Source organism: Bos javanicus, chromosome 9 (genome assembly GCF_032452875.1).
Source record: "Bos javanicus breed banteng chromosome 9, ARS-OSU_banteng_1.0, whole genome shotgun sequence".
Taxonomy (NCBI): domain Eukaryota; kingdom Metazoa; phylum Chordata; class Mammalia; order Artiodactyla; family Bovidae; genus Bos; species Bos javanicus.
In genome coordinates, this window is record NC_083876.1 from 13,066,677 (window position 1) to 13,080,303 (window position 13,627).

The 13,627-nt window shown below is 44.3% G+C and overlaps 1 protein-coding gene across 1 annotated transcript; it reads right to left on the reverse strand.

The window, feature by feature from the left end:
- Positions 1-4,047: 4,047 nt before the first annotated feature.
- On the reverse strand, positions 4,048-10,574 carry EEF1A1 (eukaryotic translation elongation factor 1 alpha 1). The gene is made up of 8 exons (XM_061427223.1): positions 10,397-10,574; positions 9,290-9,467; positions 8,854-9,033; positions 8,439-8,735; positions 8,208-8,358; positions 7,854-8,110; positions 7,536-7,770; positions 4,048-7,433 (listed from the first exon to the last, which is right to left on the reverse strand). The coding sequence occupies exons 2-8, from the start codon at positions 9,431-9,433 to the stop codon at positions 7,309-7,311; spliced, it is 1,389 nt and encodes a 462-aa protein (XP_061283207.1). The 5' UTR covers positions 9,434-9,467; positions 10,397-10,574; the 3' UTR covers positions 4,048-7,308.
- Between the last annotated feature and the right edge of the window lie 3,053 nt (positions 10,575-13,627).

A 13,627-nucleotide genomic window follows, 5' to 3' on the forward strand; every position in this document is an offset into this window, starting at 1 on the left:
ATGGTGACTGCAGTCATGAAATTAAAAGATTATGACCAACCTAGACAGCATATTAAAAAGCAAAGACAATACTTTGCCAACAAAGGTCCGTCTATTCAAGGCTGTGGTTTTTCCAGTGGTCATGTATGGATTTGAGTTGGACTATAAAGAAAGCTGCTGCTGCTGCTAAGTCGCTTCAGTCGTGTCTGACTCTATGCGACCCCATAGACGGCAGCCCACCAGGCTCCCGTCCATGGGATTCTCCAGGCAAGAACACTGGAGTGGGTTGCCATTTCCTTCTCCAATGCATGAAAGTGAAAAGTCAAAGTGAAGTCGCTCAGTCATGTCCGACTCTTAGCGACCCCACGGACTGCGGCCCACCAGGCTCCTCCGTCCATGGGATTTTCTAGGCAAGAGTGCTGGAGTCGGGTGCCATTGCCTTCTCTGTGAGCGCCGAAAAATTGATGCTTTTGGACTCGGTGTTGGAGAAGACTCTTGAGAGTCCCTTGGACTGCAAGGAGATCCAACCAGTCCATCCTAAAGGAAATCAGTCTTGAATATTCACTGGAAGCAATGATGTTGAAGCTCCAATACTTTGGCCACCTGATGTGAAAAACTGACTCATTTGAAAAGACCCTGAAAGACTGAAGGCAGAAGGGGATGACAGAGGATGAGATGGTTGGATGGCATCACCGACTCAATGGACATGAGTTTCAGTAAACTCCAGGAGTTGGTGATGGACAGGGAGGCCTGGCATGCTGTAGTCCATGGGGTCCCAAAGAGTTGGACAGGACTGAGAGACTGAACTATACACACTATCATAAAAATACGGTATTTTCCAAAGATGACCACAACTTCTATCTCACATGCTCTTCCTACCACATGACAGTGACACTCCTCTCACCTAGAGTTGGGGTCTGTGGAGTGAGCCAGTGACTACAGAAATGACATTACATGAATTCCAAAGCTGAGTCCTATTAAAGATAAGGCTTCCATCTGTTTCCCTTAAAATTCTCACTCATGGAACCCAGTGCCTGCCGCAAAGAAACCCAGGACACATGAAATGGTCACAGGTGATTTTATGTGAAGAGCAAACTCATTGGAAAAGACCTGATGCTGGGAAAAATTGAGGGCAGGAGGAGAAGGGGGCAACAGGATGAGATGGTTGGATAGCATTGCCAATTCAATGGACGAGTTTGAACAAACTTCAGGAGACAGAGAAGCACAGGGAAACCTGGTATGCTACGGTCCATGGGGTTGCAAAGAATCAGACATGACTTAGTGACTAAATAACAGAAAACTGGGACACATTCCTTCCTCTCCCCACTCACATACCCAAAAGCCAACCAGGGCCTGCTACACAGGTGGTTCTGCTTCAAGTCACTTTAATTGACAAGCCATACACACATTCACACACCCCACCTAATATCAACCTATTTAGGGAAATTGAGATCTCTCAATTGTGCTGATTTCTACTAGGGCAAAGAACTAGTAACCTGTGTAGTAACTGCCTTGTGTAGTGTGTGGATCAAAGACAGACTGCACAATCAACCCATGATGGACATTTGGCCTTAAACAACTGACCTCTAGGCTGTCCTGATACCTGACATTTTTTTAAAAAGCTATGAGATGTAACTCACATACAACATTCACCTCTTTAAAGTATAAAAGTCAATGATTTGGAGTGTATCTACTGTTGTGTAACCATCACTAAATTTTAGAATATTTTTTTAATCATTGCTTTCTCTCTGGCTCTGTCTAGTCTGGACATTTCATATAAATGGAATCATACAAAAGGAAAAAGATAACCAGGGACTTCCCTGGCAGTCTAGTGGTTAAGACTCTGCACTTCCACTGCAGGGTGTGTGGGTTCAATCCCTTGTCGAATGTGGAATTAAGATCCAACGTGTTGCCGTGCAGTGAGGCCAAAAAACCCAACAAAACAAAAACAGAAATATATAACCAACAAAATCTACTGTATAGTACAGCGAACTATATTCAGTATTTTTTAATAACCTATATAGGAAGAGTCTGGGAAAAAATGTTAAAATCCCTACGTCATGTCCAACTCTTTTGCAACCCCATGGAATATGGCCCTCGTGGGAATATAGGGATTTCCCAGGCAAGAATAGTGGAGTGGGTAATACCATTTCCCAATCCAGGGATGGAACCCGTATCCCCTGCTTGGCGGCCAGATTCTTTACCACTGAGCCACCTGGGAAGCCCCTGAAACTGAATATATACACATATAACTGAGTCACTTTGCTGTACACCTGAAAAAAAATTTTAAATCAACTATACTTCAATTTAAGAAACAGCTGTAGGAACTGAAGTGTTTAGTTCAGATGTGACTGAGAGGTACTGACTGGCGTCTTCAGGTAAATTAGTAACTCTTAAAGAAAATGGAATCAATTAGATGAAGAGAATACCCTAGTTATGTTACCAACAATAATATTTAAATAAATAAAAAATTTCATCCAGCAAGGGGATCATCTAGTAGCCTCCATACCTCAGTCTCATTTGTAATAGCAGTGACAGCGATATGGGGCTTCCCAGGTGACTCAGAGATAACGAACCTGCCTGCCAAGGAAAGGGATGCTGGAGACGAGGGTTCAATCCCCACCCTAGGTCAGGAAGCTCCCCTGGAATAGGAACGACAACCCACTCTACTATTCTTGCCTGGAAAATTCCATGAACAGAAAAGCCTAGTGGGCTACTGCCCATGGGGTCAAAAAGAGTCGTGGGCTACAGTCAATGAGCTCAGAAAGTGTCAGACACAACTGAGCAACTGTGCTTCTGACAACCCCACACTGACAAAGTAATCAACCAAAAACTGCCATGAGCATATTCAAAATCGATCTGAGTAGTTAAAAGGTTCTTAGGTTTTTCAAGACTTTTCTAGGGCTTTCTTGGTAGCTCAGCTGGTAAAGAATCTACCTGCAATGCAGGAGACCTAGGTTCAATCCTTAGGTTGGGAAGATTCCCTGGAGAAGGAATAGGCTACCAACTCCAGTATTCTTGTCTGGATAATTCCATGGACAGAGGAGCCTGACAGGTTACAGTCCATGAGCTCCCAAAGAGTCAGACACAACTGAGTGACTCACACCCACAAGACTTCTGATTCTATGTAATTGTTACAGAGTAGTGCAACGTTTTCACATTTTTCAATTCATAATTTTTACTTATCCTTTAAGATCTCAGCTATTTCTGACAAATAACCTTCTCTAGACAATCTAAATTACATCTCTTTCACTCTTTCTGCTCAGAGCATCCTTCTTTCCCTTAAGAGCATCACCAGAACTCAGATTTTGCCTACTTAACTCAGTATCTAGTTCCCCCAGTAGACCATCAACTCCAAGGGCATGGACTATGTTTTGTTCACAATCCTATCCCAAGTTTGTGCAATAGAATAGTGTCTGGCACCCCTGTCCTAGAATCTCAGTGGAACACTTAGTCAAATTAAGTGTTAGTCACTCAGTTGAGCCCAACTCTGCAACCCTATAGATTGCAGCCCACCAGGCTCCTCTGTCCATGACATTTTCCAGGCAAGGATACTGGAGCAGTTTGCCATTTCCTTCTCCAAGGGATCTTCCCAACCCGGGGATCAAACCCGGGTCTCCTGCACTGCAGGTAGAATCTTTACTGACTGAGCTACAAGAGAAACCTTACTCAAATTACTTTTCATTAAAAAAATAATCACATCAGCAACTTCCTTGGTGGTCCAATGATTAAGAATTCACTTTGTAATGCAGAGGATGTGGGTTTGATCCCAGGCAACTAACCCTATACTCCTCAACTAGAGCCCCTAGTTGTGCTGCAACGGGAGATAATGATGCAACTAAGATCCCATGTGCCACAACTGAGACCTGACAACAATAAGAGCCAAATGAATTATTTTCAAAAAATTCATATCAAAATAAAACTTAACTTCCCTTAAATTACTAACGGTTCACTTTGAAATTTTTTAGCAGTTTCTTAAAAAGCATACACTTGCCAAGAGTAAGCAATCCCACTCCTAGGTTTTTACACAATGAAAAGAAAGCCTATAATCACACACAAACCTGTATGTGAATGTTTAGTGGTTTATTTGTAATTATCCAAAACAACCAATGTCCCTCAGCTGTAAACAAGCTTATAGTTATTAAAAAGGAACAGATTACTGATACATGCAAAACAGATCATCTCAAAGGCATCATGCTAAGTAAAGAAACCAGATTCAAAGGCTACATATGGTATCAATTCAGGTATGTGACACTGCTAAAAATCGAAACGGGGAAAGAATATAGGTCAGTAGTTACCAAGAATAAGAGGTAGAGAAGAGTGATTGACCATACAGGGACGTGGGAAATTTGGGAAGGGGAAAAGTGACGGAAATATTCTATACCATGATAAACTGTTTTTTGGTAAACTTTATCAAAACTTGCAAAATGCTTTTTACAGGGTAAATTTTAATGAAAAAAGTTGTAAGAACTTTAAAATATTCTGCTAACTTTTCTATTATTGCTTACTTGAAATATTAACATGCTCTTTGTTGTCACTGAGCACTCAAGGCTTGGTGATCCATGGACCTGCTGAAGGTTGTCCAAGGTATATGACAAACTCACTAATCTCACTCATTTCTATTAACAGCAGAACTATGTAGCATAACCTCTGTTTAGAAAAGAAACCCATATGATCCTTTCCAAGTTTTCCATTGGATCAGAGGTCAATGACCTCTCAGAAGCCATGTGGCAGTTTCCAAAGTTTTTTCTAAATCACTATCACCTGAGCAAGCAATGCAACTTCAACTGTGATTTTAACTAGTCTAGGAAGTTCCCGGAGGCCTGCAAACAGAGGACTCTGATGCCACCTGGGTGAGAGAACCTCTAAGTTTGGAAGAAAAAAGGACAGAAGTCATGAAAACCAAAACCAGATCAGGAAAAGTTTCAGGAACGTTGCAAATAAAGGAAGATGCATTTCATTCCACCTTCTTTCTCATATGGAAGAGCTTGCTCTTCTCATCACAAGATTGAGAACTCATGCTGCTCATTCCTTTTAAGATACAAGGGAATAACTAATATACCTTTAATAATTCCCAAGTGACTATACATCATCTTGCAGCATTTCACAAGGACATCTAACACCTATCAACAGAAAACATAAAAGGACATCTTGACACACAAGTTTTCATCCCTTTTCTAGAGCTGCCCATTTCAAGAATTGTATATAGAGCCAGAAACAGCCTGTTTTTGGCATGAGCTCAGTGCTCAACCTAACAAAAGGTAACCAAGGTAAATACATTTTAATAAAAATATCTATAGTCCTGTCCTGGTATTTATATACCCCATTCTGCAAATTACTAATAATCAAGCTCTTTAGGATATGCAATTTGCTTTTGGGCAGACCAGAACCCAACCACATGAATTGCTCATGCTCTTGAAAAAAACCCCTGAAGCATAGTTAATCTGGCCAAAACTCAACTATACTGCCTATTCTGGGAATAGGATTAAGAATCATTTTTTCAGAAATCATACTGCCTCTCATATTCTGAAACCACACAAGAATTCCTGGGGCCAAGTTTCAACAAGATTCCATTTCAACAGCTAGGCAATTTTAAAAATGGGGTTTAAGGTCAAGCACCAGTTTGTTTTATAAATCTTTTCAGTCAGTTCATATTCAGAAAGCAACTGTATAAAACTGAGCAAAACATTCATCCTGAATCTAGAAATTCATGTTTTAAAACTAGTCTGTAGTGACCACCAGTAGGTGGCGCTCACAGCAATTCTGTACAGACAAATCTATGGCTCCAAGCATGCCAACTGTCCTGCTCTCCTTAAACTTCCACTTAAAAGCTATTTTCTGCAATGAAACCTTCCTTGTGAAGACAAGTCTTCACCAGCTATTTACTAGCTAGCAATCTTTATTCATATCTCCTTTAATCAGTTAACACCATATCTGTCAAAACATTAAGGAACAAGCTAGGGACCAAATCCTTTGTCATTTTAGAGTCCCTACCAATGGCCATATAAATTATTTTTATCCAGGAAAAACTGCAATTAACAATCCACCTGTCTACAGCTCACAGGATGCTTTCTATTCATAAAAAAGGCTTCTAGAATGGTATCTGGTGTGATTTCACCAGTTTCAGCTGGATTAATTTTCCTATTATAAAAGCCTAGTTATCAGATACAGAATTACTCAGTTTCTGCAAATGCATAAGACTTACTATCAAAACCAAGGTTAACTTAGAATTACATTGCTTATACCAGAGATCAATTATCAACTGACCACCTAGTTTTTCCCATTTGTGAACAAGCCCTACAATTGACAGGTTATGAAAGTAATTCCTCTAGAGTTAAGGGTTATTTTCATTCAACTGTCAAATTATAGCAACCTGCAAATGACAAGTTCCAGTTTCCTTTCTAGTTTTTAAAATGGCAGTTAACTTTGAAAACATTAACTAGATGAACCTACACTCAGACCCAAATGGGCCTTACCTCCTCACCAATGTAGCAATGTTCTCATTCACCCAACCTTGCCCATTTGATGAGAATTCCTATAAAGTTCATTTCTATTTAAGTGACAGGAAACACAATTAGCCTCCAGCATCTTTTATTTTTCCTAGAACCTGTATACAATTAACTCTAGCAAGGCAGTACTCAATACTATTAAGTCTCACATTTTAGATTAACTACTTATTATAAATGTGAATGCACATCCTCATACCTGGCAAACTAAATGACATAGATTTATTCATTTATGTAACCATACAAAATTTTATATGCAACAGGAGCTTCTGTACTATAGAATCTGACCTTACAAACTAGCTTACATATAAAACAGTTACTTTGTTCATCTGTCCTAATCTAGAAAAGTGTTGCACCAATGCTTAAGATGTTATTAAAACAGATGAGTTCTCAACACAAGGTTAACAAACCTGAAGCTCCACCCTAGAAATACAAACCCATAATTTGAAAATTGTTTTACCAGAAATAGCTTATGAGCAACTCTTACCAAAGTAGTACTGTAGGGAGTTACAGTGTTGACCAAAAGGAAGACACAGGTTTCTCATTAAACTTTTTTTAATGGGTCTCAAATTCTGTGACAGATTTTTGGTCAAGTTGTTTTCATTAAAAAGTACTGATTTTAAAAACTAATAACTTAAACTGCCACACACAAAACATATGGTCCACAAAAACATTCTCCTTTCCTTCTGAAGGTTTTACGATGCATTGTTATCATTAACCAGTCTTTTACTATTAAACTTAAATGGCCAATTGAGACAAACAGTTCTGAGACCGTTCTTCCACCACTGATTAAGACTGGGGTGGCAGGTATTGGGGATAATATTCATTTAGCCTTCTGAGCTTTCTGGGCAGACTTGGTGACCTTGCCAGCTCCAGCTGCCTTCTTGTCCACTGCTTTGATGACACCCACAGCGACTGTCTGTCTCATGTCACGCACAGCAAAACGGCCTATGAAAAACAAACATTGTATTACCATTAGAGACATTTTTCAAACCTTTAAGTTTACTTCTAAAACTTAAGCTTTAAATTACAGCAGAAAAACATCCTTACCCAGGGGAGGATAATCAGAGAAGCTCTCGACACACATGGGCTTGCCAGGAACCATATCAACGATGGCAGCGTCACCAGATTTCAAGAATTTAGGGCCATCTTCCAGCTTTTTCCCAGAACGACGATCAATCTTCTCCTTCAGCTCAGCAAACTTGCAAGCAATGTGAGCTGTGTGACAATCCAGCACAGGTGCATATCCAGCACTGATTTGGCCTGGATGGTTCAAAATAATCACCTGGAAAAACGACTTGCATTTAGTTGTGTCTCAAAGACCCTTAAAATTATAGCATTAAATAAAAACCTGTCTCTAAGTGTTACCTGAGCTGTGAAGCCAGCAGCTTCCATGGGTGGATCATTTTTGCTGTCACCAGCCACATTGCCACGACGGACATCTTTGACAGACACGTTCTTGACATTAAAGCCCACATTGTCCCCAGGAAGGGCTTCACTCAATGCTTCATGGTGCATTTCTACAGACTTCACTTCAGTTGTTACATTGACTGGAGCAAAGGTGACCACCATGCCAGGTTTGAGAACACCAGTCTCCACACGACCCACAGGGACAGTACCAATACCTAAAATAAACGTTTACAGCACTTAATAAATGCCTCAAACGCAGGCAGAAGGTATTGTACCAACCCAGACAAATTCTAATGGTTTTATTCTACTTACCACCAATTTTATAGACATCCTGGAGAGGCAAACGCAAGGGTTTGTCAGTTGGGCGAGTTGGTGGCAGAATGCAATCCAGAGCTTCAAGCAGGGTGGTTCCACTGGCATTGCCGTCCTTACGGGTGACTTTCCATCCCTTGAACCATGGCATCTAAAACAAGAAAGGCTGTGTTACCATCAAACTAAACCCCCTTACAGAACTTAAGTCTTAAAAACTTGAAAATCACTTACATTAGCACTTGGTTCTAGCATGTTGTCACCATTCCAGCCAGAAATTGGCACAAATGCTACTGTGTCGGGGTTGTAGCCAATTTTCTTAATATAGGTGCTGACTTCCTTAACAATTTCTTCGTATCTCTTCTGGCTATAGGGTGGCTCAGTGGAATCCATTTTGTTAACGCCAACAATTAGTTGTTTCACACCCAGGGTGTAAGCCAAAAGGGCATGCTCACGGGTCTGCCCGTTCTTGGAGATACCGGCTTCAAATTCACCAACACCAGCAGCAACAATCAGGACAGCACAGTCAGCCTTTGAAAGAAAACAAGTCCACATCCTGTTAAACCAAGTTCTTCAAAAGGATTCATGGCTTTGCCAGTGTAAAAACAGACCCAAAGAGTTATTTTCAGTAGTTTTTAGTCTCACAAACCTGGGATGTGCCTGTAATCATGTTTTTGATGAAGTCTCTGTGTCCTGGGGCATCAATGATGGTAACATAGTACTTGCTGGTCTCAAATTTCCACAGGGAGATATCAATGGTGATACCACGCTCACGTTCAGCTTTAAGTTTGTCCAAGACCCAGGCATATTTGAAGGAGCCCTTTCCCATCTAGAAAGATTAAGGACGATTACTTGGTAACTAAACCATGAACTCCAGCATGAAATTCTTTTCCCTAATTTGGAAAAAATGCTGGATTTCACTTACAACTGTTACACTTAAGTTCATCTACCTTATTTTCAAAAGTTAACTGACTTAGCAAACTTTGCAATTTACCTTTTAACTAGTAAAAAACTAGACTAGTGGCTAGTTTTCGGAAAAGCACCACTCAATTCATTTGCTCAGCCAATATTCTTAGTTTGCCTACCTCGGCAGCCTCCTTCTCGAACTTTTCAATTGTTCTCTTGTCGATCCCGCCACATTTGTAGATCAGATGGCCAGTCGTGGTAGACTTCCCTGAATCTACGTGCCCAATGACAACGATGTTGATGTGGGTCTTCTCCTTTCCCATTTTGGCTTAGGTTTAACGGTGGTTTTCACGACACCTAATTGGAAAGGGGTGGAGGTGTGGGAAACTTTAAACCACTGTCCGGAAGCTGAAGAAAAAGCTACGATCCAAACTCCAAGGGCAAATTCCAAGGAGCATTACAACTAGCGCCAAGCTGGCCCAACTCAAGTCTCCACCCATAAGCTCCACCGTCCAGATTCCCCTCCCCCACCCCATGTGTCGCTCTGGAACCACGAGGCATCGAGGGGCCAGGACGGCACCCGGTCCGCCGCGGGGGGCGGGGGGGGGGGGTGTCCCAAGGAAGCGGCGCCAGGCAGGGACGGGCCCGGGCCCTTTGTGCGGGTGACTCACCGGCCGCTCCCCTCCCGGGCCGCCGCGTCCTCCATTTTGAAGCCGTGCAGAGGGGCCGGGGAGCGGCCATCTTTCCGCGCACGCAACTGGTGCCGGGCGGGGCGGCGCTCTGCTCGCCCGGCCGCCACGGCTCTCCCGCCCCGCCTCGGCCCAGCGAGGCCGCTACGGCATGTGCGCCGGGGAAGCAGGCCCGCGCTCTCTGCGCCTCGCGGCCGCCCCCTACCCCGAATCCCGACGAGCGCCGAGAAGCCCAGCCTGTCAGCCCCCGGCCGGCCCCGGATGAACCGCCCCGGCCGAAAAACCCGCGGCCGTGTGGAGTTGTTCAATAGTGTGTGTGTGGCGGCGGGGTGGGGGGAACAGAGCGGCAAAGCGCGGCAGGATCCACACGCAGCGGCCACGGTGCCACAGCCCAGGCCTCAACCCAAGCACGAGGCGAAGGGACTGTGAGAAAAGCGCAAGGCCTCGAACTCTCCCCACCCCCCCACCCTCTCACACCCCGAAATTCCGGTCAAGAACATGGTGAAAATGCCCACGGGCGCGGCGGGAGATACACGCACGCGAAGGCCGCGGCCGTCGGCGGAGGCTGGGCCCACCGAAGCCACACCCGGCACTCACCTGTGTCCTGGCGGCAAACCCGTTGCGAAAAAGAACGTTCACGCAGACTACGGCACTTATATACGGTTCTCCCCCCACCCTCGGGGAAAAGGGCGGAGCCAGCACACGACACCACTTTCCCAGTTTACCCCGCGCCGCCTCCACCAGGCACCAGTTCAATCTCCGTCCCCTCCCCCCACGTCTCGGGGACCGTGGGCGATGTACGCTCAGCCCACTGACGAGCGCTGGGCGCCCCGCGCATGCTCCTCTAGACCCAGAGGAGGACGAGAGCGGGTGGGTGGGGGGCGGAGACGAGCACTCCCTCGGTTCCAGGGTAGTGGGAGTTTATCGACGGTCCCTGGGCTTCCCCGGGCAGAGGCGAGTCCGCCTTTTGTATGAATTACTCGCTGCACAGCTGGGGGGTGGGGCGGCGAGGAGGCGGCCGGGTGGGGACATCCAGAAGCTTCCCTCTATACCATTCCCGGTTTAAGTGCAGAGACCGATATTGGGGTATCCCTTTATCCTGCAGTCCATCTCCTGTGCCCAGCCTTGCAGTCTCGCGGGTTCCGGACCAACTCCTCGAGCCGCCTGTTGTACCAGGGCTGGTGTCTCACCGGCTCCTGCCCTCCGCGCCCCTTCCGACTGGAGAGAAGTCTAAGGCCCGGAGACCCGGGCGGCGGGCGAGGGCGGAGGCCGACAGGGCCGGAGAATCCACGAGTGGTTCGATTCGGAGGCCAGCAGCCGGACGAATATGCTCCAGGGGCAGTCTCTTGGGTTTCGCCATTCAGAGCTTTTATTCAAAGTTCATACCACACAGTCACGCCATGTGGTACTCCAGCTGTCCAGTTTTTCAGTTTAGAACAGACTTAAATCCTGCAGTTTGCTTTACTTCTAACTCTAGTATTATTACGTTAGCGAAATCCTGAGTCTCTGCCTGGTCTCCTGGTACATTTTCCAGTGTACACTCGTTTGATTGCAAGCATGGAAAACCTAAAAAGAGTTTCTCATATTCAGCCTTTCCACATGATCTCATGTAGAGACTAAGATCTCAGCATCAGCAAGCTTATCCACGCAGTTTACTGTATCCAACACTGCTGTGAAATCACTGCTTCCCAAAAATGGCCTATCCCGTTTAAGTAAATTGCCTCATTTTCCGTCATCCTGTTGATTTTAACTACATTTTAGGCATAAATCTAAGGTGAGACTGGATGAGGCCTTTTTAGTTTAGCAATAAGGGCAAACTCTCAGAAACACTCCTGCAGAAGAAGCTTTATCTTTAATGAGCTTAATTACTAGATCATTTGCTTGGAGAAGAAAATGCCAACCCACTCCAGTATTCTTGCCTGGAGAATTTCATGGACAGAGGAGCCTGGTGGGCGGCAGTCCATGGGATCGCAAAGAGTCGGACACGACAGAGTAACACACATTTTTGTCTCTTCTTCCACATATATAACATCAGGACAACTTTTTGAGTCAATCTGTTAACACAATTTGAGAACCTACTATGTGTCCAGGGCAAAGTGGCAAGTGCAAAAGAAGTACCTCCTTTTGGAGAGGAACCCACAATCAAATTAGAAAAGGAAAACATATATAGAACAGTGGGAAGCAGTTATAGGCAAATTTCCATGGTGTTTACTTTCAATTTCATTCTATAATACAGTTCTTCCAGACCTAGCTTTCAGTCACTTCTCAGAATCCAAATGCCTTTTTTTTCTTTTTAAAAGAAAGTCTTTTGTTACAACCTTCCTACATCTTGTTTTACCATTCTTGGTAGCCATACATTTCTAAAAATCAAGTTTTTCTTTCTTCATTAGGAGTCTGTAGGCTTGTTTTAACATTGAGATAGTTTTCATGAAAGAAACTAGGCCATATGAAGTTTCTCTAGAAATACGTGTAACATCTGTTTCTAGCAACAAAAGCCTTTTCTATAATGTCTATATTTCTAGCTTTTCTTCTTCCACAAAATCTTTTTTCACAGTGCGTTTTCCTAGTGTCCTTACCCAGTCATATGCATGTGGAATGAAATTATCTTGATATGCTAGTCCATGTTTGCAATAAGATAAAGATGTAAGAAATACAAGTGAAAATAAATCACTAGCAATAGAACAATGCAAATACCTCTGCTCTTATTAACTTGGAAATATTAATTAATGGCTAATCTCTTGGAACTATATTCCCACAGTCATATCTGTGTATCACAGTGATATTAACAGCACAGTGTTATTTCATATTAAAATTAAGTTGCCACATTAGATTTATTATTTTACATGCTTCTTTACCATGCTTTCTTCCCATATTCTTCAGATGGTTTAGGTGTGTACATTATTGGAGGTCATACTAACAGGACTGACAACATTTTGGAAACTTAAAGAACCGGTTATTTAGTGACAGGAGGGAAGGAAGCAAAGACTAAAGACACCAAAAGTTGAATATTTCAAAGTTTTACATGAAATCCAGAATTGCAGTTAGCATCTAATCTAAGAAAGAAAAGTCAAAATGAAAGCAGATATTGGTAAGAGGAAAACATCCAATATAATTTCAGTTTAGAAAAAAAATAAAAGTGAGACACGTGACCTCTGTAAACTAGGCACAATTAATTGAAAGTTGCCCCCAAGGCCTGAGCCTGCGGATCCGTATATACTCTTTATAAATACCTTCCAGAGAATCCTTCTTCAAAACAGTTCCTAAGGAACTGCAAAATTCTACAACAGTCCTTGATTGATCACATAAGTGACCTACTGAGCACCACCGACCGACCGGGTGCTTATAGTCCTGCTGCCCTAATGGCCGAGACTTTAGAGAACTGGAGGGATCTCGAGCCACAGAGCGAGTTAGGGTTAGACGGCGGCCACAAGCCGCTGCTTTGAGCAGAGCCCACGTCCGTGCTCCGGGTGGACGCGGAGCGCGGCGGGAAGCGCGTCGCACGGCAGAGCCGCGCAGCTCAGGGCGCGCCGGCGTGCACGCGAGGGCGAGCCCGCGCCCCGCGTGCGCTCCGACACCTGTGGGCCCGCCAGGCGGGCGGCGGCCGCGGAATCAGCTCACTCTGCGCCGAGGCGGCCCCGCCCCGGCCCCGCCCCCTGCTTGAGGTCACTCTCTGGACCCGGACGGCGGAAGGAAGCACCCGGGAGGAGGCCGAAAACCCAGCGTGGCCGGGGCGGGGGATGGTTTTCGTTAGCTTCGCGCGTCCGCCCTTTTCCCCGGACCCCCTGTTTTGCACGTAATCCTAGCACATGTTTTCCCACGACGTTACAG